The sequence below is a fragment of the Balaenoptera musculus genome, chromosome 20, assembly GCF_009873245.2.
Source record: "Balaenoptera musculus isolate JJ_BM4_2016_0621 chromosome 20, mBalMus1.pri.v3, whole genome shotgun sequence".
In the NCBI taxonomy this organism is placed as follows: Eukaryota; Metazoa; Chordata; class Mammalia; order Artiodactyla; family Balaenopteridae; genus Balaenoptera; species Balaenoptera musculus.
The window spans coordinates 47846882-47871721 of record NC_045804.1 but is presented as its reverse complement, the minus strand read 5'-3'; the positions used below and the strand labels follow the sequence as shown (position 1 = coordinate 47871721).

General features: G+C 43.5%; 2 protein-coding genes across 2 annotated transcripts in view; one reads left to right on the top strand and one right to left on the bottom strand.

Moving 5' to 3' along the window:
* The window catches only part of ITGAE (integrin subunit alpha E), a 68843-nt gene extending 55665 nt beyond the window's left edge, over positions 1 to 13178 (top strand). Inside the window, exons 23-31 of the mRNA XM_036836310.1 lie at positions 435 to 514; positions 1216 to 1293; positions 1814 to 1877; positions 1960 to 2067; positions 5461 to 5517; positions 5834 to 5929; positions 7100 to 7195; positions 11775 to 11885; positions 12843 to 13178. Coding sequence (XP_036692205.1) covers positions 435 to 514; positions 1216 to 1293; positions 1814 to 1877; positions 1960 to 2067; positions 5461 to 5517; positions 5834 to 5929; positions 7100 to 7195; positions 11775 to 11885; positions 12843 to 12938 — 786 coding nt within the window. The 3' untranslated portion in view covers positions 12939 to 13178. The remainder of the gene's footprint in view (positions 1 to 434; positions 515 to 1215; positions 1294 to 1813; positions 1878 to 1959; positions 2068 to 5460; positions 5518 to 5833; positions 5930 to 7099; positions 7196 to 11774; positions 11886 to 12842) is intronic.
* On the bottom strand, positions 2308 to 5500 carry HASPIN (histone H3 associated protein kinase). Its single transcript, XM_036836296.1, has one exon. The coding sequence runs from the start codon at positions 5264 to 5266 to the stop codon at positions 2921 to 2923; it is 2346 nt and encodes a 781-aa protein (XP_036692191.1). The 5' UTR covers positions 5267 to 5500; the 3' UTR covers positions 2308 to 2920.
* Positions 13179 to 24840: the final 11662 nt, after the last annotated feature.

Below are 24840 nucleotides of genomic sequence, written 5' to 3'. Positions count from 1 at the left end.
TTGCGGTCTCCACCCTTAGAGTGCTCAGAGCGGCCAAGTGTGCTCTGAAAGTAGGGAGTGGTGGGGGTGAGGGATACAGCCACAGATAAATGGTTGACGCACCCCAGTACAGCAGAGTGAAGCTGGGGGCAGTATGGAAGGAGCATCAGACCCGAAGTTATGAGTCCCTGATCTGCCACTGATAATCTCTGTGCTGTGGGAAATCTCTGAAGCAGCTTCCTCAACTGTAAAGGGGAATAATCCTGTCTGCCCCACTTACTCCATCTTGACATTGTGAGGCTTAACGTGGAATAACGGACCTTGAAGCTTGCTGTGCTACAAGAACATGAGGAGTATGAATTATGTTTCCCAGGTCTGTTTAGTTAGTAGGAAGCAGTTTGAGTTGTGAGTGGTATAAAGGGGAATCAAGTGACCTTTTTTGTTTGTTTAAACAGGCAAACTTTTCATTAGTTTGGCAGCTGGAGGAGAGTGCCTTTCCAGACAGGACAGCCGACATCACTGTGACAGTCACCAAGTAAGTAACGCCTGGGTCACAGCAGGCCCAGCCTGTGGCCCTGCAGGAAGCCTCCCTCCCATGTGCGTGCGTAATAGCTCTGCCTCCCTCACTGCCCAGGAAGGGGAACCTCAGTGAGCCCTGAGAAGGCATGTGTGTCCCTGCTGTGACTTGGCTTTCCCTTCTTGTTACCGAAGATATTTAAAATGTTCTTTTACTGACAAAGTAAAACTATGGTATGGTCTGGAAGAATGAGCTTTGGACTGGAGCTCTAATTCTGGTTCATTTAACTTCGGAGAAGCTCTGTCTTCTGCAAAACCTCTGTGTTTGGGGTAGAGTCGGGTACGGTGTTGGGAAAATTCCCAAACAGGGGTGATTCTGCCCCCAGGGGCAACGCCTGAAGACACTTTTGACTGGCACCACTTGGGGCGGGTGCTACTGGCATCTAGTGGGTAGAGGCCTGGAACGTTGCTAAACATCCTACAATATACAGAACAGCCTCTCACAAAGACTTATCTGGCCCCAAATGTCAATATTATCAAGGTTGAGAAACCCTTTTAAAATCAGTTTCTCTAAGTATGGTCTTCTGGAGCGTCTTCTGCACTCTAATTGCTTATCTCCCAGAGTCTTTTCTATCTGACCCCCAGTGATCCCAGGAAGCCAAGGTAAGAAGCCATGTGTACAAAGCAGGTGTGCTATAAACTGACATTCTTATTTCCTAGTTCCAATGAAAGAAGGTCTTTGGTCAGTAAGACCCACAGCCTTCATTTCAAACATGCCTTCATTGCAGTTCTTCCCAAGTAAGTACTTCCAAGGGGCCCACACCTGCGGGACAGCTTCAGGCATTTTCTCTTGTGGGTGGAACTTGTGGTCAGGGTAGATGTGGGCATTGCCCTTCCCTGAGAGGAGGCTGCTTAGAACCCCGGCGCCCAATGATGTCTAGGGCACTAACAGTTGGGTCCTAGAAACCCCATGGTCATAATCAAAGGAGGAGCAGTGCCAACTGGTCTTGATACAAAAGGGAACTGATGTGATGCTAAGGAGGGAAGAGAGGGGCTATGGGATTGGGAAGAAAGGAAGGAAAAAAGTAAGGCCACGCTAAGGCATTATAATTAGATACAGAACCAGCCCAAATATACAGAATTCGAATATTCTAACCTGATCCCACCTGCCCTACCACCACCTTACATTTTGATATTCATCTTTGATCCCTATTAAGGATCAGGTGCCCTCTGTCCTAGTGTATCCAATTGGTAGCACTGAGGTTTTTTAAAATGAGAAAGGGGCCTTGAGGCCTAACCCATGTCCTCTCAAATGCAGACCATCAGTGACGTACATGAACACAAGCCAGGGGCTTTCCCACCACAAAGAGTTCCTCTTCAATGTAAGTGCCGTGCTTGTCATTGCAAAGCCACAGGTGGCAAAGCAACACCAGCCGTGACTTCCCACTCTGATTTATTTTGCAGATACATGGGGAGAACCTCTTTGGAGCCGAGTTCCAGCTGCAAATTTGTGTTCCAGTTAAATTACAAGGTTTCCAGGTCATAAGAGTGAAGAACCTGACCAAGACTCAGGTACATAGAGGCGGTTCTATATCACCATCACATCTCTTTCCAGAGTGACTGTGGATTCTCAAAGGTATAAAAACTAGAACTCTAGAAAAGGAGTAGAAAAAGATTAGTTAACCTGGGAACACATTTTAGGCGTAAATTACCAAAGTCATGTTCACAAGGAATATTAACCACTCAGCCCTTAAAGTGACATTCCAGTTTTTCTTCCCTTGATGAAAAAATAAGCAAAATTCAAACCTTTTGAGTAGCCATGGAGAAATTTATTTTCCATTTGAAAATCATCGATAAATTCTGCTTCTCTTTGTGCCTGGCAAATGAGCTTGATAAACATGTGGCATTTCTCGCATGTCCCCCTATAAACTGCCTACCATCTTCCTTCCCGCTTGCCTTGCAGTCTGTCTGCCAGGACTCTGCTCCGCTACAGCCTCTTTGCTCTCAGTTGGCTCGTCTGTCAAAGCCAGCCTTACAACACCTACAGCGACAGGCTCTGATCAGTGTGACAGCTGAGGCCTTGGGCGTTCCTTTTTTTTTCCTGCTCAGGCTACATAAAGTGTCAAGGCTCAAAAAGGAAAATGTGGAAAGGAATTTACAAAACGGAGTCTGCTGACAGAAAGAGGGCTTTTCAGTTGTAAACACTTGTTCTCATGTATAGTTTATTTTTAAAGAATATTTGTTAAGTTTAAACATTTCAACAAACATTTCAGCTTCCACTTGGAAACAAAATTCTTGTTTGAAAAGCTGATTGGAAACCTGTAAGAACAGGAATCCCACCCTGCTGTGGGGATAGAGGTTAAAAACAGCATCAGGGGCTTCCAGACCTGTGCCCTCTCCTTTGGGGGCGGTCAGCAACCCCAGCTTACTTAAACAGACTGTGCTGGCAGAGCAGGTCTGTGGCAGAGCTGAAGTTCAACATAGTCTGATGGAAATGCTTGATCTTTCTCCTCATTTGCTTCAAGGAAGGGGTGTTACCTTTGGTCTTGAAGGTCATTTGTTTCAGGATCTTATCTGTGAGGTAGTGTAGCCAGAGCACGTTGTTATAAGGGTGATATTCGTCCCAGCAGTTGTTGTTTTCCTTCCTCATCAGCCTGTAGATCTCAAACTGGTAGTCACCTTCTCCTGTAAACAGGTCTTGGTCCATGGAAATGTCACAGAAAACCACGATCCCGTCCCGCTCCAAGCGTGACAGGGTGTAGTCGATGATGTTGACCTGTAGCCCTCGGGTGGGGATGGACCTCGTCTTCCCATTGAGGGTATAGTGGAGCTCTTTGAGGCTGGTTTTCTTTAAGAGCACGTTCCCCCAGTGCAAGTCTCGGTGCTCAAAGTTCAGCGATGCCTCTGCCACGGCAAGGGACGCGGTGATCTGGTGCAGAATGCTCTTTGCAGTGGCGATGGAGGACAGCTTCGTTCTCATTTGCTCTAAGTCGATCCCTCCAAACTCAAATTCCAGCACGATGAAGAGCTGGTCTTCCTCAAAAAAGTCAGGCCGGTCATTTGCAGACCCTTTGGTTGAGTTATAGCGATCCCAGGCCTGGAGGAGCAAGGGAGGGTAAGATCCTTGAACACAGTGTACCGAGTTCAGCCCAATGAAGCCTTCTGTACGGTTGCATACCTCATCAGACAAGAGGCTCAACTCTTTGGAGATGATGATCTCTGGCAGGATTTCCTCAAAAGTTTTCTGATGAGCTCCATTGACTAACTTCTGTCCTTCAATAGCAATGATTTTTAGGGCTACAGGTGTGTGGTTAGCAACTGTTTGAAACACTTCACCAAACACCCCTTCCCCAATCTTCTCACAGCATTCCAGTTTTTCTGAGGAAAGGCAGTCGCTGAAGGGGATAGGACCCTCCTGACTGCATTCCCCATAAACCTTTTCTGCATCAGATGCCTTTTTTTCTGTGGCATGTAGTGTCTTTAAGGGGGTGAGCAAATACATGGAGGAAAAGTGCCAAGGGTCCAGGGCACTGTTTGTTCTGTTTGTGACAGGAAGGTTTGAATATTCTGATATGAGGGACTCAGAGAGAGAACTGGCAATGGTGTAGACGCTGCACACTTTTGACACGGCGGTCACCATCTTCTTCTTGTGGAAGCCGAAGGAGGCCCTGGCTTTGGTCCAAGAGCAGGCATTCTGTAAACGAGTCAGGTCCTGGGTGACGAATGAATCTTTTTCCATCTTTTGGCCTTTTTTAAACTGGTGGTGATGGCAGAGGGAGGTTTCTGCTGTCTCTTGATGCTTCCTTTTCCGGCTTGGCCCGGTTCTCTCAGGCCTGTTGCTTTTCCCAGGTGCCATACCACCCTTGCACCCACGGGCCTCCCCGTATTCTATCTGGACAGCCTCCTGAGACCCAGCCTCTCGACCGGAGTCCTGGTCTGTGGCCCTCTTCTTACCCGTGCTGGATAAACCTGGGCTCTCCAGCCTCCTCCCTACCAGTTCCCTGTCACAGCAGGACTCCCGCATATTCTTCCCATCTGGCCCAGGCTCAGAATCCTCAGGATTTCCTGAGTCCAAAAAGCTACAGAGAGCTGACCTGAGGCTGGCACGGGCTTGGTGGGCCAACCTGGTGAGCCTGCCTCCTGCTGTCTCTGCCTCCTGGGAAGAGGGGAGAGGTGCCTGGTCCAGGGAGGCTTCTGGGAGTTGGAAGCCGCTCGGAGCTTCAGAGGCTGCATCCAGAAAGGCGGGGGGGTCGGCGCAGATGCTGTCTCGTGGGGCAGGGGACCCGGGGCCGGGAGAGGCCGGAGAACTCAACAGGGAGGCACTGGTGCCCAGCTCGCCGCCGTCCCTGGGCTGGCCGCACACACTGAGGTCCGGGCTCAGGAGGCCTGGGTGGCCGTTGGGGAAGGGCGGCGGTCCGAGCGGGCCGCAGGGGGTGCTGCACTTCTGCGGGCACCGCGCTCGCAGCCTCAGGCGTCTCGGGGTCGCGATCAGACTCGGCCGGTCCTTGGAGAGTCGGCCGCCAGCGCGCCTCCGCCGCTGACCCACCGGGCTGCCGCGGAAGTCGGGGTCGTCAGGATCGTCGGAGACGACAGACTTCGAGGGGCCGCCGCCGCTGGCGTCGCTGCTACTGCTGCTGAAGAAACGCTTCCGGTCTTGCGGCGGGAACCACTGCACCGCTGCCTGGCCCGGACGCCGCCGCGGCCCCCCGCCGCCGGCTACCCCATACGTTCGAAAGAGCCGACTGCCGGGTCGCGGGAGTGACGCCGCCATCGCCGGCACCCGCCAGGCAGTTCAAATGCAAACACCGCGAGACTTCTTAGAGACGCAGACCCGAGCGCCGGCTCGCCTGCCCGCCGGGTCCTAGCGCCCGCAAATCACGATGGGTCTCGCGGGAAGTGGGAGAGGGCGGATAAGTATGGCGGTTTGGCTTTCTCATTGCGTCGCGGGAATGGCTTTTGTTTCAGGCTCACACTGTGTGCACCCAGAGTCCGGAGCGCGTTTGTGGGAGCGATCTGGTTCAGGTGAGCGCGGTCGTCCGAGAGGCCGGGGCGGGGCGGCAGGGAGGGAGAGGTCCTGAAGCGGGTGACGTGAGACGCACGGATTCTACTTTTCCGAGGTTTCCCCTGAAAGCACAGGCAGGGCTGTCCCAAGGCGCCCCTTAGCCTCTACACTGGGTCACGTTTGCCAGGGTTGCGGCTTTGCTCGAGCCAAGTGAGCGCAGAAACTGCTCACACTCTCTATTCCGGGGCCTTGAGGTGCTCTGTGTGCCAAGTGTTAAAGTTCCCGGCTTTTCCACCCGAAGAGGAATTGTGCCAACTAACACACACCTTCTTCCAGCACGTGGAAGAATGGCATTCAGTGAGCTGTAACGTCACCTCGGATAAAGAAAATGTAACCGTGGCTGCAGAGGTCTCCTTGAGTCAATCAGAACAGGTACTTGAGATTTGATTATCCTGCTGTTACCCTAAGAAGGATAATAGCGTCTCCAAATATAACATGTCCAAAACAGGTCTCTTGATCCACCTCCTATCCCAACCTGTTGCTTACCCACTTACTCAGGGTTACTAACTAGGGTAACTTATTCGGGTTACTTACTAGGAATTCTAGGAATTACTTGCGATTCCTTTTCTTTCATCCCCATATCTGTTCCAGCAGCAAGCTCTGTGATTCTACCCCCTGCCCCCCCCAGTATATTCTAAATCCATTCACTTCTCTCCATCTCCACTGGTGCTGTTGTAGTTCAGGCCACCCCTCTTACTGGGTTTATTGCAGTATCCTTCTCTCTGCTCTTGCCTCTGCTTTTGCCATGCCCTCTACAAACGTTCTTCATATAACAGCTATGTTCTAAAAGAAGACACTGTGCCACTTATCTGCTTTTTAAAAAAGTTTGAATACACTTAGATTAAAATTTGTCTTTTTCAGTGGTGTGCAAGGCACCCTGTGATCTGGTCTCTGCTTGCTTCTTCAACTTAATCTCCTAGTTCTCGCCTCTTCCCTGCTTCTTATACTCCAGTTTGCCAATATTGTTCTGGCCACAGGTTCTTTGTACTTGCTGTTCCTTCTGCATGACACTGCTTTTCTCATAGATCTCCATGTATGTGGTTTCTTCTTGTATTTAACTCACATGTTACCTCTTAGGCCTTCCCTGATGACTCATTCAAAGGTAGGGACTAAAGTCTAGTTTAACATCTTGTGATGATCCAGGTGAGAATGATGAGATCTGAGCTGAAGAGGTAGCAATGAGGATGGAGAAAAAGGGACAGGTGCAAGAGAGGCTAAAAAACAAAAAGAATCATCAACAACTGACTTGGGGCATGTGGGTAGGTTGATGAGGGTGTGGCATGAAGTAAAGGATAAGGGAAAAGAAGTTGAGGTATAACTGCAGGTTTCTTGCTTGGGTAACTTTGTGGTTGCTGAGGAATACTGGAGAAGGAACATGTTTAAAGGGACAGATGATGAGTGCTGTCCAAGAACAGTAAGTCTGTTTTAAATCAACTATACTCCAATAAAAACTTTTTAAACAGTTAACTGAAAAAAAAAAAAAAAGAACAGTAAGTCCATGTCTAAAATGTGTTTCGTTTTTTTTCCTTCCCCATCTTATAGTTACGAAGAGATGTGACTGAGCTGCAGATCCTTGGTGAAATATCTTTCAACAAATCTCTATATGAGGGGCTCAATGCAGAGAACCATAGAACTAAGGTAATCCCTGGCTGTCTTCTTGTTTTCTGGGTGATGTCCTGGGAAAACTGTGCCTGGCCTTAGCGCCCCCGTACAGACACTTGGCTGTTGCCCTCTTCCCGTTTTAGTCTTATCACCTCTGATCTTGACTCTGCCAGCAACTGCCTCCGTGACCTTGAGTTACTCAGCTTCTGCCTCAATTTTTCTGTCTCTGAAATGAGGCAACTGAATAAGAGACCTAAGCAGAGGAAGTCTCAGTTGAAATAACTAGGCTGGAATCAACAGCTGTATATACTTTGATTTGAAAATTTTTTTTTTTTTAATTTCTTAGGTGAGAAATTTTTGGGGAGGGGGTATATAACAACTCTCTTCTTAGTGTGTGGTATCAGTGTTTAGTTACAATGTTGCACGGTTACAATACTCAGGAATGCATAATTTTTTTATAAGTCTTAGACTAAGTACTAGAACCCTTGGATTCGTTTTGCAGAAGTACGACTGCAAGTCAGACTGACCTTTGTGATCTGTGGGCCGAATACTGTGTGTGCCACCCTGAATTGTCATTCTTGTTGACACTCACCTAGATGTGCTGCCGGAGTCAGAGATGGTCCATCTGTGAGCTCTGTAGTTAGGCATGATTCAGTATTGGAAGGAATGTCAAGAGGGTGAGGCTGGATCGCTAAACATTAGGTCCTCTGATTTCCTCCCTGGAGGAGGGGAAAGGCGCAGTTCTCCAAACATGTCAGGAAACACATTTCCTTTTATTTTTAAGTATCTCTAATACAGAAAATGATATGGAAGAAAGAGAAGTGCCCCGTTATCCCATTGTTCAGATTTTTTTTATTAAATAGAAAAGCAAGAAAATCCAAGCCTTACACAAAGATCCCAAATAAAAAATAATGGTTCCTTTACTTCCCCCTTTCCACACCCCTGATTCCCTCTTCCCAAAGGGAATTACTGTTAACAGTTTCTTACATGCACATTCTTAAATAATTTATGTGTAATTTTCCCCCTTTTACTTACTGATGCTTTTATTTCTATAGCATAGAGTCCCCATGATGATTTTCCTTTTTTAAAATTCAGGACCCCAAGCAAAGTATTTACATTTCAGCTGTAAGACACTAGCGCTAATGTGCCATAAAGGCCTCTGTTGTTTATCCAGTGAGGGAGGCAGACCGGTGTCAACGGCCTGGCTCCTTTGAATCTTGTGCTCTACCGTCCGTGTGCTGGGGACGCCTTCCCTTGTGGCTGCCACAAAGTTGCCACTTTCCACTTCTCCCAGCGATATATTTTCACATGGCAGTATACAAAATAGGAAGCCAAGAGGTCAGTAGCAAAAGGAGTTTTTCCTCATTTGTCTTCCCTTTTCTTTCTTTCTTTTTTGGCTGTACTATGTGTGGCATGTGGGATCTTAGTTCCCCAACCAGGGATTGAACCCATGCCCACTGCAGTGGAAGCGCAGCGTCCTAGCCATTGGACTGCCAGGGAATTCCAGCCTTCCCTTTTCAAGGAGGACAATTTTCCTAAAAACTCCCAGCAGATAATCTCCTTATAACTTATTAGTGAGAACTAGATCTCGTGTCAGTCACTGGCAAAGCTCACTGGCAAAGCGGGATGACTTTGTCATGATCAGCTTAGACCAGTCATGACTTCCGAACAAACTAGGAAAGGAGAGAATGGCTGTTGGGTGGGCCACCAAGAGTGTTTGCTACAAGCAGGGGTATTCTGTGTCCTGCTTCTCCCTTCACCTCTACCAGGACACCTTTAGGGCACTTTAAGAACCTGTGGTTTTGGAAGAGGAAAAAGGGAAGAGGCTTTGAGAAATAGGAGTACTTCTACTCAAACCTGACATGTTACATTACTGTCATCTTGGGACTTCCTTTCGTTACTTTCTTAAACCTCAGGTTCTCAAGTCTTCTCCCCATACTCCCCACTGCCCCCCACTTTACTCTTCCATGAAGGAAAAAACCAGCTCTCTTCCTGTTCTTCTTCTCTGTTGCGTTGCTCCCTCGCTATTCCCAAGACCCAGAACTTAAGTTCAGCTTGTATGAGTTAAACAGTGCCTGGAGGGTCAACCCTTGGAAGTGTTTATGACTTAATTGGAAGAGGCCTCAAAGGTAAATTTGTCCAGCCTTGCATCCCATACAGAAATTCTCTCCAAAGCATCCCTGACCTTGGTGCTTGAACACTTGGATGAAGGGAATTCAGTGTTTTGGGCAGGCAGAGATGTCTTGATGGCCTTCTGGCCATGGTCTGTGTGCTGGGCACAACTTGGAAGGGCCATGTCTGGGTCTCACTTGGGAAGCACATCCCCTGGGTTTTCCACTTGAGCCCTGAGATGGAGAGGGCCTCTGGACAGCAATGCTGGGATGACTTCTAATGGAAGGGCTTTTCAATAGTACACGTGGATGCCATTTTGCATTTATTACTGTGTCACTGACGTTAGTCTGGTGAAGAGCAGACCCTTATCTTTGTCACGTATTTCGTGTCAGAAAATGTCCTATCAGTCATTAGGGAAAATCAAAAAGAGTTGTCAGAACAGAGTTGGAAGGGACTTAGAAATCATTTTGAAGATGGTGAGCTTGGGGCATACCTGGATGTAAAATCTTGATTTTCCGTCTTTCAGTGTTCTTTAAAACCTAGAGATCTTAATTTGCTGGGACCCTCTATTAAACTGTCAGAGACTCCTTAATATAGAATCTCTCTCTCTCTCTCTCTCCCTCTCTCTCTCTCCCTCTCTCTCTCTCTCTCTCTCTCTCTCTCTCTGTCTCTCTCTCTCTCTCGCAAACAGAAGGTCACAGTCTCCTGGCAGACTTAACTCTCCTAGATAAGAGAGCAAAATAGTTTGTATAAGGTATTTTGGTCATCAGATAATTTTCCTGTGCTCTGTTTTCTTTTTTCTTTCGTTTTGTTTTTAGTTTTGTTTTCTTTGCTTTTCGAGGATTCGGTTGCTATCTCTAGCTCCGAGATTCTTTCCTCAGCCATGTCCAGTCTACTAATGAGCGCATCATAAGCACTCTTCATTTCCTGTCACGGCGGGTTTTCATCGCTAACGTTTCTTTTTGGTTCTTTCTTAGGATTTCCATCTGTCCACTTACATTGCCCGTCTGCTCTTTTTCTTCGTTCATGCGTGCCGACTGCTCTAACCATTAGCGCCCTTAGCATATTCGTCATGGTTGTTTTAAATTCCTGGTCTGATAATTCCAACATTCTCACCGTGTCTGGTTCTGATGCTTGCTCTGTCTCTTCAAGTTGTGTTTTTTTGCTTTTTGGTACGCCTGGTAATTTTCTCTTGGTAGCTGGACACGCTGTACCAGGTAAAAGGAACTGCTGTAGACGGACCTTCATGAATGTGGTGAGGTGTTGGGGAGAGGCAGTGTGCTGTCGTTCTGTGATTAGGCCTCAGTCTTTTAATGAGCCTGTGCCTCTGGACTGCGAACTTCACCCCTGTTTCTCAGTCTTTTTCAACCCCATTAGGTGGGACAGGATGGCTAGAGTGGGCTTGAGTTGGGTACTTCCCTTCCCCCAGGACAGTTAGCCTCTGATATTACCCAGCAGGTTAGGCTAGTTAACTAGTTTCCCCTGAGGACAGGCCTTGTTAAGATGAGAGTTCTCTGGCTTATTTCAAAATGGTTCCTCTTCCCCTCCCCCTGCTGGAAGCGTGAAGGGTGTTTTCTCCAGTATTTACTGTGGGAAGCTGGTCAAGCTCCCGGAGGAAAGCTCAGCCCCGCGGCTGGGCTTCCTGGAGCTTGTTAAGCCCCGGGATTGTCAGCACTGCGCTTGCAGCCGCCTGCCAGTTGCGGTTCGGGTTTTCCTTCCCTGGTGCTGGGGAGCCTCTGCTCTCTGGGTCAGTCTCTCTGTCTCTCCCTCCGCTCTTGGGGGCAGCAATTTGCCTTGTGGCCTCCGCTCTCTTCGGGATCCAAAAATTGTTGTTGATTTTTCAGTTTGTTCAGCTTTTTACTTGTTAGCATGGAGTGGTGACTTCCAAGCTCCTTACATGTGGAAGCAGAAACCAGAAATCTCATCAGATATTTTTAGATGCTGCATCAGGAAATGTTTAGCTTTTTGCCTTACTGTCATCAGTTTTTTTTTTTATATACATACTAAAAACCATTGGTGTGTACACTTTTTTTTAAATTCCATCAGTATTTTAATTTATTTATTTATTTATTTATTTAATTTACTCTTGGCTGTGTTGGGTCTTCGTTGCTGCGTGTGGGCTTTCTCTAGTTGCGGCGAGTGGGGGCTACTCTTCGTTGCATTGCATGGGCTTCTCATTGCAGTGGCTTCTCTTGTTGCAGAGCACGGGCTCTAGGCGCACAGGCTTCAGTAGTTGTGGCATGTGGGCTCAGTAGTTGTGGCGCATGGGCTTAGTTGCTCCACAGCATGTGGGATCTTCCTGGACCAGGGCTTGAACCTGTGTCCCCTGCATTGGCAGGCGGATTCTTAACCACTGCGCCACCAGGGAAGTCCCCTGTCATCAGTTTTGATCAATACACTGTATGTTGCCAAGTTCTCACATTTTGCTCCTTAAAATAACGTGAAATTTTTTTCTCATTTTGCCTTACCTGACTTATTGGATGATCTCTTTGTTTTGTTCCAGATCACTGTCATCTTCCTGAAAGATGAGGAGGCGTATTCTCTGTCTCTCATTATTAAAAGCAGTGTTGGTGGCCTTCTGGTTTTGATCGTGATTATAGTCATCCTAGTCAAGGTCGGTTCCACTCATGTTCATAAAGGTTCTGGTGTTGGGCACAGTCCTCCTTAGGACAGCCAGCCCCTGACCTAGAGCAGCTTCCCTGGCCTTGTGACCACCTTTCCCTCTTCCTTCAACCACGCGACTGTTGAGGCAAATGAGTAAGACAGTTTCTGTCTGAAGAAGATAAAGATCTAATTGAAGAATTGGAGTACAGAGATATTTTCCTAAAACGAACCTGATTGTCGTTCCCCTATTTAAGTCCTTTCCTTTCCTTCCCCTGTTTTGATGTTCATACTCTTTCACTGCTATTCAAGACCTTCCACTCTGGCCTCTACTTTCTCCACCCTTAAGTCTTGCTTTTTTCTCAACACACTGAACTAGATAGGTTCGTGTCTCTATGTTTGCAGTTAGGCTCTCTACACCCGTAAGCCCTTTCCTTCTTTTTGACTTGCTCTCACTCTTCCCTTAAAACTCAGCCCAGAGATTCCTGAGTCCTCTGAGCTGAGCTTTATGCTTTTCCTTTGAGCTCCCCTCTAGAAACCCTTCCAAGGGGTAGTCGTCACACTATATTCCAGTTATTTCTCTTCTCACTAGGTTGTGAGTTTCTTGATGCGTAGGAGGCTGTACTTGATCTCTTTCTACCCTCAGCCCAGTAGGCTGAGTACTTTTACATGGATATATGACCCAGTACAGCTGAAACTGTAGTACTTTTCAGAATTAGTTAAGTTAAAAATGTTAAAGTGCTCTGGGGATTCAGAGGAAGGTGGAAAATCACTTCTGACTGGGGACTGAGCACAGGAAAGGCTTGTGGAAAGGCAGTATTTAAGACGGGTCTTGAAGGATTGGATTATCAGGAGAGATTCAGAGGAAGCAGAGGAGCATGGGGGCTATTTTGGCAACAACCAGGTAGATGGTTTTCTAAAACAGATGGTTAGGTTAGGCCTGTAATTGGGTTCCCTCCCTTTGTTTTAGTGTGGCTTTTTTAAAAGAAAATACCAACAACTGAACTTGGAGAGAATAAGGAAGACCCAGCTGAAATCAGAGAACCTACTGGAAGAAGAAAATTAGAGCAGCTTCCTCATCCATTGGGAGAGAGTACCAGCCAGTCCTGGAGACTTCTAGAGACTTAGTGTCCTGTGGATTACTTTTCCTTTAGGATGATCGAGAGCAGAATCTAGCACATTGTTTTGTGGAATGTTGTTTTTTAACCATACATTGTCCCCAAAGTGTCTGTGCATTGTGCAAAAATGAAACTTGGGAGACATTTGGTATTAAATAAAACTGTTTTCTTTACAGATGTGCCTTTAATATGCAAATATAATATACTTTGTGATCCCCCCCCCCCCCCCGCCAAGAGGAGGTTATGCAGTTATACAGCATTTCCCAGCCTTATTTGCCTAAGAGAGCTTTTTTCCTGCTGTTTCTGTTAACATCTTCCAAAATAGTGTTCCACGAAGTATATCTTGGGGGACAGTGGTCGAAAGCAGCTCCTAGTTTGGAATTTTCAGATCCTAAGATGTGGCCTAAGGCCACAAAAAAGCACCCCCAGAACAAATGTAAAAAGTGGAAAACGGAGGTCACCAAAACAGGAACAAGGGGGGAGAGGAGAAGGCCAGGACTTTGTTTTGTAGTGTCTACTTAACATCCTGTGCCGATCGTCCCCTGGCTTCCTGCTGAGTGAGTTGCTCAGGGGACCATCGTGCCTCAGTGAGAGAGCGTTCGCTCATCCGCAGGAGGAGGTGGAACCAAGATTAGGGCCTAGTTACAGGCTGGCTTTGCTCTTAGTGTCTGATTTTATTTTATTTGTATGCTCCATGCTGTTAAAACTTGGCCATATCTCCCCACTCCCAAACCTGCAGTGGGACAGTCTTTGTTTTCATGGGTAATGAAAGACATTGCAGTGCAGACGTATATAATGTAGAAAGTAATCCCTCTGATCCCTTGGTCTTCTTTATCTAATTCAGGTGTTTCATTGTTATTTCTTCTAAATTTTGATTTATTTCTAAAATTTATGTGGGTATAAGGTGTGAATTAGGGAATTTAACCTGAGTTTTTTTTTTCCCCCCGGATGCATAACTGATTTTCTTTTTTATTTTATTTTCTTTCTTTATTTTTTTTGGCTGCGTTGGGTCTTCGTTGCTGTGCGCAGGCTTTGTCTAGTTGTGGCGAGCGGGGGCTGATCCTAGTTGTGGTGCGCGGGCCTTTCATTGCAGTGGCCTCTCTTATTGCAGAGCCCGGGCTCTAGGCGCACGGGCCTCAGCAGTTGTGGCATGTCGGCTCAGTAGTTATGGCTCACGGGCTCTAGAGGGCAGGCTCAGTAGTTGTGGTGCACGGACTTTGTTGCTCCGCAGCATCTGGGATCTTCCTGGACCAGGGCTTGAACCCGTGTCCCCTGCATTGGCAGGCGGATTCTTAACCACTGCACCACCTGGGAAATCCCAGTTTCTGTTTTCTTGATGACCTAAAGTCTAACTATATTATTATTTCCAGATGAATAACAGTTTATCATTTATTCAAATATGTATTAGAATATATATACTAGTGTGTATACACGCGCGCGCGCGCGCGCGCACACACACACACACACACACACACTAGTGGAAATCTAGTTTTGTTTCATTGATCTCTGTTTGTTCCTGTGCCAGTACCACAACGGAAGGAACCACAGTTTTTAGCATTATGCAAATAAAAAGTTCAAAACAGCAGAAAGGGATCTAAAAAATGAAAAGGCAGTCTCCCTCTCCTCTCCCACCTCTAATGTCTCTTTCCAAAAGCAACCACTGTTAATGGTTTTTCAGATATTCCTTCAAAATATTCCTACGCATATACCAGTATAAACGTTTTCAGTGAGATTGAATTGTTTGCAGTGTTCCACCCCTTGCTGTTTCATCTCATAGACCTTAGAAAAGTCTTTCACTAGCAGCACCTGCAGATCTACCCCCGTTCTTTTTAACAGCTCCATAATATACTATGTTATATGTGGGTGTGTCAGAGTTTACTTGTGAAGTCCCCACAGGTGGATATTTAGGTTATTTCCATTTCTTTTTTTATTACAAAGAAAAGGTGCGATGAACATCTTTAAACAGGTATCCTGGCACACTTTTCAAGTATAGTGATGGGTAAGTTCTCAGCACAATTACTGACTCAAAGGTTATGTGCATTTAAAATTTCGATATATGGGACGTCCCTGGTGGTCCAGTCATTAAGACTCTGCGCTTCCAGTGCAGGGAGCTTAGGTTCGATCCCTGGTCAGGGAACTAAGATCCCACATGCCGCGTGGTGCAGCTTCTAGAAACAAAATTAAATTAAATTAAATTAAAAATTTTAAAAAACATAAAAAATTTCAACATATGATGTGACTTGACCTCCAAAAAAGTTTACCAGTTTTCAGTCCCACTTAGAGTAAGTGCCACTCTGTGCCCTTGCCACCACTGGGCATCATCAAATTTTAACTGTTTTGCTAATCTGATCAGTGTGGAAATGGTATTCTGTTTTTGATATCAGCCTTCTTTTTAACCTTGCAGTAAATTTTGATTATCTGATAGGTCATTTTCATTCTTATTTTTTTTTTAAATTATTGATTGTGTTTTTTCAGATAATTCGTAGTATCAGTTTTTCAGAATCCCAAAAGAAACCTTTTGGGCTTTTAATTTAAATGTACAGATTAAGTTGGGGAGAATCATTATCTTTATAGTATTATCTTCTGACTTAGAAATATGGCATTTCTGGCCTCCCGCCTTCTGAGACGGCCCCCACTCTGTCTGGGGAGTGTGTTTCTCTCTAAATAAACCCACTTCTTACCCATCAAAAAAAGAAGAAGAAAAAAAAGAAAGAAGTATGGCATTTCTCCACTTGCTGAGATTTTTTAAAACACCCTGCAACAAGATTTGTAATTTTCTTCAGAGAGGTCTTAATTTACAAAGATTTTATTTTCCAGCTGTATTATATTTTGTATTTACATTTTTATATTTTTTACTGCTACTCTGAAAAATACCTTTTTTCCCCCTGACTGATTATATAGAGTTTGTATTTAATTGGTTGTTTTGAATATTTATCTTATCTGCCATCTTACTGGACTCTGTTTTTTAATAGCTTTTCTGTTGATTTCAAAATCCTATCTGCACATAATGGTAATTTGGAGTCTTTCTGATATACTTTTTCTCATCCTTACGTCTTTGGCTGGAACTTGTGGGGCTCTGAGCAGTTATCTCTGGGCCTGACTTTCATGGGAGCTTTGCATGCCCTCTGCCTGCCTCACAGCCTGCCCTCGGTCCCACTCCCTGCCACTCTGCCTCTGGGCGGTCCCTGGGGCTTGGTTGGGGTCCCGTCCACTTCTCATGGAGCCCTTTATCTTGCCTGTGTGGCACGATCAGCTTTTCTGTGGATCAGAATCCGTCTGCTATATTTGTTTCAGGAATTCCTTTATATGTTGGTCCCTTTATTATACCATTCTCTGTTTTTCAATGCTGCTACATTTACTAATGTATCTTATTTACAGACACATGTTGTTTCATTGCACTTTCCTTTATTGGGTTTTGCAGGTACTGCATTTTTTACAAACTGATGGTTGGTGGCAGCCCTGTGTTGAACAAGTCTGTCAGCACCATTTTTCCAACAACATTTCACGTCTCACTTCATGCCTCTGTCACGTTTTTGGTAATTTCTGAAATATTTCAAACTTTTATTACATTTGTTATGGTGATCTGTGATCTTTGATGTTACTATTGTAATTTTTTTGTTTTTTATTTTTAAATTAAGGTATGTACATTGTTCTGTTAGACATAATGCTATGACACACTTAATAGACTACAGTATAGTGTAAACATAACTTTTATATGTACTGGGAAACCAAAGATTTGTATGACTCGCTTTATCATGATATTTGCTTCATTGTGGTGGTCTGGAAACAAACTTGCAATATCTCTGAGGTGTGCCTTTGAAGGAGAAGAAAGAAGTAAGTTTGCTTAGGTGTTTCCCTGTTGATGGGCTCCGGAGTTGTGTCCAAGTTTTCATTATTATAGGTGACTTGTAGTCCCTGCTTTTATACTTTTTTTTTATAGCAAATAAGATCCCACTTCGATTGTAACAGCCAAGACTTATATTGACCATCTGTAAGCTATTGACTGACCGAGCTGGGCTGATCTGATTGGGTTAGACCAGTGTCACTGTAGTCAGGAGACTTCGCAAGGGACCGGTCTGTGAGGAGGAAGAGACTTCAATGGAGACATGGTTACACTGTATAAATTCATGTGCTGTGGCTTGGGCCAAAGCCTTGTCTTTCTTCTAAAAGATGCCCGTCTAGTGCCAGACCTTTCCCATTTCCTGTTCACCCTCCTCTGCCTGGGAACAGGACATGCCAAAGCTTGCATAGATCCAAGGACAGTGGGTCATGTCACAGGGCCAGTGTCCCGGCCAGAAAAGGACTAAGATGGGGCCAGCTGCACACTAGCATGGGGGAAAGTGCCCCTGTGGTTTCTCTTGTTTTCATCTCCCCTGCTACAGGCTAGTGAGTGCTGATTCAAATAACCTTTCTCTCTCATGATAACATCTGAACTTTGAATTTGATTGTTGGAGGGATGAAATAAGCAGATGTGAATATCTAAATTGGTCAAACTATTCAGGCCTAATTAGACATTGAGAAAGGAGCATTCCATTCAGCCAAGCCCAGCAGTCTAAAATTATCTGTACTAGTATATTAGTCTGTGCACATTTTCTCTAATATCCATACAAGGAGGGATATTTGGTTAAGATCAGGCTGTAGGTATTTTGGGGTCTCCTAGCCCTAATTATAACCTTGCAGTAGTGCCAGAATTTTACCATTACTTTAAGAACAGCTCTAGTAAATGGAATCAAGGGAATCTTAATCACTTCAGGAAGGGCAGTTGTTCAGATATCAAGAGTTCAGGAGGTAGCTGGATGCACCTAAATAGACAATTCCCAACTCCAGTTGACTTTATTTTGATTAGTGGAAGGACGTTTTGAAAAGTATGTAAGTAATACATAGATACACTCTCAGAGTGAGATCAGAGTGAAAAGTGAAAATGTGCTTTAGTCACAACCTTGCCCCATCCTGTGCCCCTCCTTAGAAGCTGAGGTCAGCTGGCTTAGCATGTATCCTTCCAGACCATATTCGGTGCTTTTGTAAATAGTCACATATGTACATATACAAGTACCTGGGTTTTTGGGTTTTGTTTTGTGTGTGTTTTACATAAACAGGATCATAACTTCTACCATTTGTGATAATTTATGACCATTTTCAAGGAGCCAGTGTCAGAGACAAAATGCTGCTGCTGAATGCAGGTTTGGGGGGATAGGGAAAGGCAACACCTTGGGTTAATGTGTGTTTGGGGAAATCAGTAACTTAAATTTGTGTAGGTCATTACACTTTGTAAAGCTTTTTCCAGAAGTGGACTTAAACACATTTTGGTAATTGCCCTTCAATGCCAAATAGCTTTCCAGAAAGATTGAACCACATTACGTGGTTATCAGCAGTGTGAACGAGCCTGGCATCTCTGTTTTTACTTTGTTTGCTTAATGGGTGTATAATTGTAGCTTTACTTTCCTTTTTTTTTTTTTTTTTTAATATCGGCAAGACCGTGTATTTTCCCATGAAATGAGGTGATTTTTTTTTTTTTGCAATCAGAACAAATTTAATTTTTTTCTTCCAGTTTTACTGAGATATAACTGGCATCCAGCACTGTGTAAGTTTAAGGTGTACAACATAATGACTTGACTTACATGCATCATGAAGTGATGACCACAGTAAATTTAGTGAACATCCATCATCTGTAGATACAAAATTAAAGAAATAGAAAAAAAAATTTTTTTCTTGTGATGAGAACACTTAGGATTTACTCTTAACAGCTTTCGTATACAACAAATTTAATTTTTGATTAAAAAATTAAATAGGTAAAGATTATGATACTTCTTGAGTCACATCTGGAAGCTCAAGATATACCTGACAATGTAGAATAGAATTATCTAGAGATAAATTCAAAAGACAGATCCAGAAGTCATAACATGAAATAAAGGAGTCTGGAGGTAGAAAAGAAATAAGTAGAGAAGTAATTGTCTTTCTGAGTCCCAGGCAGGATTAACCTAAGAATATATGTGTAGACACATGTTGGTGAAATTCCTGAAGTCCAAGGATAAGGACGAATCTTAAAGTTTTGAGACCCAAAGAACAGATTATTTATTTGCAATGGAAAGAGAATCAATTAGCTTCAGACTTTTTTTTATCAGCAACACTAACAGTTAAATTCCTGGAGCAACATTTGTAGAATCCTGAGGGAAGAAGACTAAGGCCCCAAAATTAATAACCAGGAAAAGATATCATTCATTTGTCAGGGCAAAATAAACATTTTCAGAAGTGCAGGCGTTTAAAAAGTATTCTGTCCATGTACCTATCTGAGGACAACACTTGGGGAAATACTCTATCAAATGACAGTTGGTTCAGAACAGAAATCCCAAGATAGGGAAAGACAAAAAGGAGAGGAATAATGGGAGCAACGAACCTTGCAATATATGTATTATTAAAGTTAAATAGATAATAATAATGTGACTAGGACTTTGTCATATAAATGCTAAGTAGGGACTTTTGAAATAGAAGAGTCATCCTTTAAAGAAAAACTTAACAGTAACCTAGAACTAAAGCTTCTATCCTGTTTGGGGTTGAGGGAGGTGTGAGCAGCTATAGATGCTTGATGCATGTGTGTTAAAAATACATATAGTATAAAAATACATGTTGTATAACATTTTTTAAAATTAATTAATTTAATTTTGGCTGCACTGGGTCTTCGTTGCTGTGCATGGGCTTTCTCTAGTTGTGGCGAGCAGGGGTTACTCTTCGTTGTGTGCAGGACTCTCATTGCGGTGGCTTCTCTTGTTGCCGAGCACGGGCTCTAGGAGTGTGAGCTTCCGTAGTTGTGGCACGTGGGCTCAGTAGTTGTGGCTCGCGGGCTCTAGAGTGCAGGCTCAGTAGTTGTGGCGCACAGGCTTAGTTGCTCCCCGGCATGTGGGATCTTCCCGGACCAGGGCTCGAACCCGTGTCCCCTGCATTTGCAGGCAGATTCTTAACCACTGCGCCACCAGGGAAGCCCCCACATATTGTATAACATTATTATTTTCTTTTGATAGAATATATATATTTGAAGATGACTCAGGAATATGTAGGCATGAGCTGATCTTTAAAGCACAGTAGGACTTCAAAATTGACTGGAAAGAAAGGCAAACAGAGGAATGACAGGGAGGAAAAAGGAACAGGAAAAAATGACAGGGACGAAAAATGGCTAATTCAGCAAAAGTAAGAAGAAGGAAAGTGAGATTGTATTTAAGATGGAAGGAATAAAACCAAATACATTAATTACTTCCCTAAGCGTGAATGAACTCAGGAGACGGAGACTGTCAGATGGGCTGAAAAGTCAGATTCAAATGTGTATTATTTGAAGAAACACTTGTAAAACAAGATAACAAGCAATTTGAAAAATAAATAGACAAAGATATTGGGAAAATGCAAACAAAAATGAAGGAGGGGCGGCAATTTTCATATTTGAAAAAGCAGAATTCAGTGTCCAAAACATTCATCAGGACAAAGAGAGGCATTATGTAGTGTCCTTCCAGTCGCTTCTGGATGGCATCTGGCGCTTTCTGGTCTTAGGGCAGTCTCATTGTCAAGTATTAAAGATGAAGTCTGAATTAAAACAAAACTTGAATTTTTTACAACAGCAAATTAAAGGAGAAAAACAATTAGGTTATATGAAAAATGCTACGAAGGCATCTGATAACACTTAGCAACTTTTCCTAATAGAACTTCTAAGTAGGTTAGGAAGGGAAGGAAGTTATTGCATAATGATAAAGACATTTACCAAAAATTTTTAGCAAATATCATACTAAATGGCAAATTTCTGAGGCTCTGTCCTTAAAATCAGGCACAGGAGATACTTACTCTTAATAATGTGATTCATTGTTTGTCGAGATCCGGTCTGATGAAATAGATAAATAATTTTGTAGAGAAATAATTTTGTAATATTAGAAAAGCATAATTTGTCTGTAATTGTAGAGGTCTCAAAAACCCATGAGAATCTAGTAAAAGATTACTAAATTAAAAAGAGAATTTATAAAGTGGTATAAGAATTTATAAGAAGTTATAAAGTTACGTAAGACACAAACTGATAAGTTGGGTTTTGTTTATGTTTTTCTTATTGTTTTTATTTTTAATATGAGTAGTAGCCAGTTAGAAATGGACAGGGGAAAATATACCACTTATAATACACACTATTTTAAACTTAACAAAATGTTAAAGAACCTAAATAAAAGAAATGTGAAATCTTACTGAAGGACACAAAATAAGATCTGCACATATGGCAGGCCACACCAAGTTCCTGAATAGGAAGGCTTACTGTCATAGCTATATAAATCTTTCCTAAAATAATATTTCCATGCATTGCAGTTTTCTTGTTTTTTCATTTGAATCTATTATAGATATATTCACTTATGTGAATCTATCAACATTTTCTTCAAATTTTTTTAAATTTTAAATTTAATTTTATTTATTTTTTTATACAGCAGGTTCTTATTAGTCATCAATTTTATACACATCAGTGTATACATGTCAATCCCAATCTCCCAATTCATCACACCACCACTCCCACCCCCCCACCGCTTTCCCCCATTGGTGTCCATACGTTTGTTCTCTACATCTGTGTCTCAATTTCTGCCCTGCAAACCAGTTCATCTGTACCACTTTTCTAGGTTCCACATATATGCGTTAATATACGATATTTATTTTTCTTTTTCTGACTTACTTCACTCGGTATGACAGTCTCTAGATCCATCCACATCTCAACAAATGACCCAATTTCGTTCCTTTTTATGGCTGAGTAATATTCCATTGTATATATGTACCACATCTTCTTTATCCATTCATCTGTCGATGGGCATTTAGGTTGCTTCCGTGACCTGGCTATTGTAAATAGTGCTGCAGTGAACACTGGGGTACGTGTGTCTTTTTGAATTATGGTTTTCTCTGGGTATATGCCCAGTGGTGGGATTGCTGGATCATATGGTAATTCTATTTTTAGTTTTTTAAGGACCCTCCATACTGTTCTCCATAGTGGCTGTATCAATTTACATTCCTACCAACAGTGCAAAAGGGTTCCCTTTTCTCTACACCCTCTCCAGCATTTGTTGTTTGTAGATTTTCTGATGATGCCTATTCTAACTGGTGTGAGGTGATACCTCATTGTAGTTTTGATATGCATTTCTCTAATAATTAGTGATGTTGAGCAGCTTTTCATGTGCTTCTTGGCCATCTGTATGTCTTCTTTGGAGAAATGTCTATTTAGGTCTTCTGCCCATTTTTGGATTGGGTTGTTTGTTTTTTTAATATTGAGCTGCTTGAGCTGTTTATATATTTTGGAGATTAATCCTTTGTCCGTTGATTTGTTTGCAAATATTTTCTCCCATTCTGAGGGTTGTCTTTTCGTCTTGTTTGTAGTTTCCTTTGCTGTGCAAAAGCTTTGAAGTTTCATTAGGTCCCATTTGTTTATTTTTGTTTTTATTTCCATTACTCTAGGAGGTGGATCAAAAAAGATCTTGCTGTGATTTACATCAAAGAGTGTTCTTCCTATGTTTTCCTCTAAGAGTTTTATAGTGTCCGGTCTTACATTTAGGTCTCTAATCCATTTTGAGTTTATTTTTGTGTATGGTGTTAGGGAGTGTTCTAATTTCATTCTTTTACATGTAGCTGTCCAGTTTTCCCAGCACCACTTATTGAAGAGACTGTCTTTTATCCATTGTATATCCTTGCCTCCTTTGTCATAGATTAGTTGACCATAGGTACGTGGGTTTATCTCTGGGCTTTCTATCTTGTTCCATGGATCTATGTTTCTGTTTTTGTGCCAGTGCCATATTGTCTTGATTAATGTAGCTTTATAGTATAGTCTGAAGTCAGGGAGTCTGATTCCTCCAGCTCCGTTTCTTTCCCTCAAGACTGCTTTGGCTATTTGGGGTCTTTTTTTTTTTTTATGGCTGTGTTGGGTCTTCGTTTCTGTGCGAGGGCTTTCTCTAGTTGTGGCAAGTGGGGGCCACTCTTCATCGCGGTGCACGGACCTCTCACTATCACGGCCTCTCTTGTTGCGGAGCACAGGCTCCAGACGCGCAGGCTCAGTAATTGTGGCTCACGGGCCCAGTTGCTCCGCGGCATTTGGGATCTTCCCAGACCAGGGCTTGAACCCGTGTCCCCTGCATTGGCAGGCAGATTCTCAACCACTGCACCATCAGGGAAGCCCTATTTGGGGTCTTTTGTGTCTCCATCCAAATTTTAAGATTTTTTGTTCTAGTTCCGTAAAAAATGCCATTGGTAATTTGATAGGGATTGCATTGAATCTGTAGATTGCTTTGGGTAGTATAGTCATTTTCACAATATTGATTCTTCCAATCCAAGAACATGGTATATCTCTCCATCTGTTGGTATCTTCTTTAATTTCTTTCATCAGTGTCTTATAGTTTTCTGCATACAGGTCTTTTGTCTCCCTAGGTAGGTTTATTCCTAGGTATTTTATTCTTTTTGTTGCAGTGGTAAATGGGAGTGTTTCCTTAATTTCTCTTTCAGATTTTTCATCATTAGTGAATAGGAATGCAAGAGATTTCTGTGCATTAATTTTGTATCCTGCAAGGAAGGGTGATTTGACTTAGAATTAGAGAGCAATGTGCTCTCCAGAAGCGGGGGAACTGAGTCTTGCAGATTTGCTGCTGGGCATTAGGAAGCAGTAGTATTGCTGGTGGTCTGTCTAAATGAGGAACTCTTTCTAAGTATCACAGGGAAGACAGGACCAGGGTGCCAGCCTCCAGGAGAGGCAGCTGGCGGCTCTGCTCCCCCTCCCTCTGCCCCAGGATTGGATTCTGGGTCTGGTTGGTCAACTCCTAGGACCTATAACCAGCTGCAGTCCTGAGTGGTCGGGGGATTGAAGGTGTGCTCTCTGGGGAGGCATCTTCTCTCCAGGGTCTGGGAAGTGGGCCTGGGCTAGCCCTGCCCAGAGCACTGACAGATGTTCTCGAGCTCTTGGCCTTGTTTCCTGGGCTTGACTAGTGTCCTACCCTGGGGTAATTTTTTCTTTCTTTCTTTTTATTTTTTTCAGAAACAGTGAATTTATTTATTCTCTTCACGTGGTAATGGTTCATACTCATGATAACAGAATTCAAACAATGCAAAAGTCAGTCTCCCTCATGCCCCAGGCCCCTAGTTGTCCATTTTTTTTTTCCTCTGAGAAAACCAGGATTACCAGTTTCTTTTTTGTGTGCATTCTTCAAGAGAGAGTTTATGCATATAAAAACATCCTTTAAAATTGCAAATCATAGTATATAATGTATACTCTCTTCTGTATTTTGCTTTTTTTCATTTACTAATCTATCTTGGAGATCATTTTATATGAACTGGAAATCTATTTTATTCTTTTTAATGGATGGTTTGTTGTCCTGTGTATCTGTTTTGGGAGGTACCATAATTTATTTAACTACACCATTATTGATGAACATTTAAGTTGTTTATAGTATTTTGCCACTTGTGTATTGGAGCAGGTGTAATTTTGAGCAAAGATGAATATGGTCAGGAATTTTTTCCTCTCGAGAGCTGTGAGGTCTGAGTTTAACGTTGGACTGCTGGGGTGGGAGAAAACACCACTGGCCCACTTTGGTTCTGCAAACCTTTTGATTTCCTGGTCTAGGAAAGGCTACCAGCCTAACTCCTGGATTCTGCACTGGGGCTTGGGGTCCTTTGCCTCCTAGGTGAAGAACTCACGGGTAGAGTAGCAAGTTAAGGACACTAGTACCTCTAGGTCAGGGGTTCCTAACTTGTTTGTTTGCCATAGACCCGTTTGGCGATCTGCTGAAGCCTAGGGACGCCTTCTCAGATAATTTCCCACCATTTTATTATGAACATCTTCAAACATACAGAAAAATTGAATTTTACACT

Coding starts and splice junctions, on each gene's coding strand:
- HASPIN (XM_036836296.1), bottom strand. CDS start 5,266: ATGGCGGCGTCACTCCCGCGACCCGGCAGTCGGCTCTTTCGAACGTAT.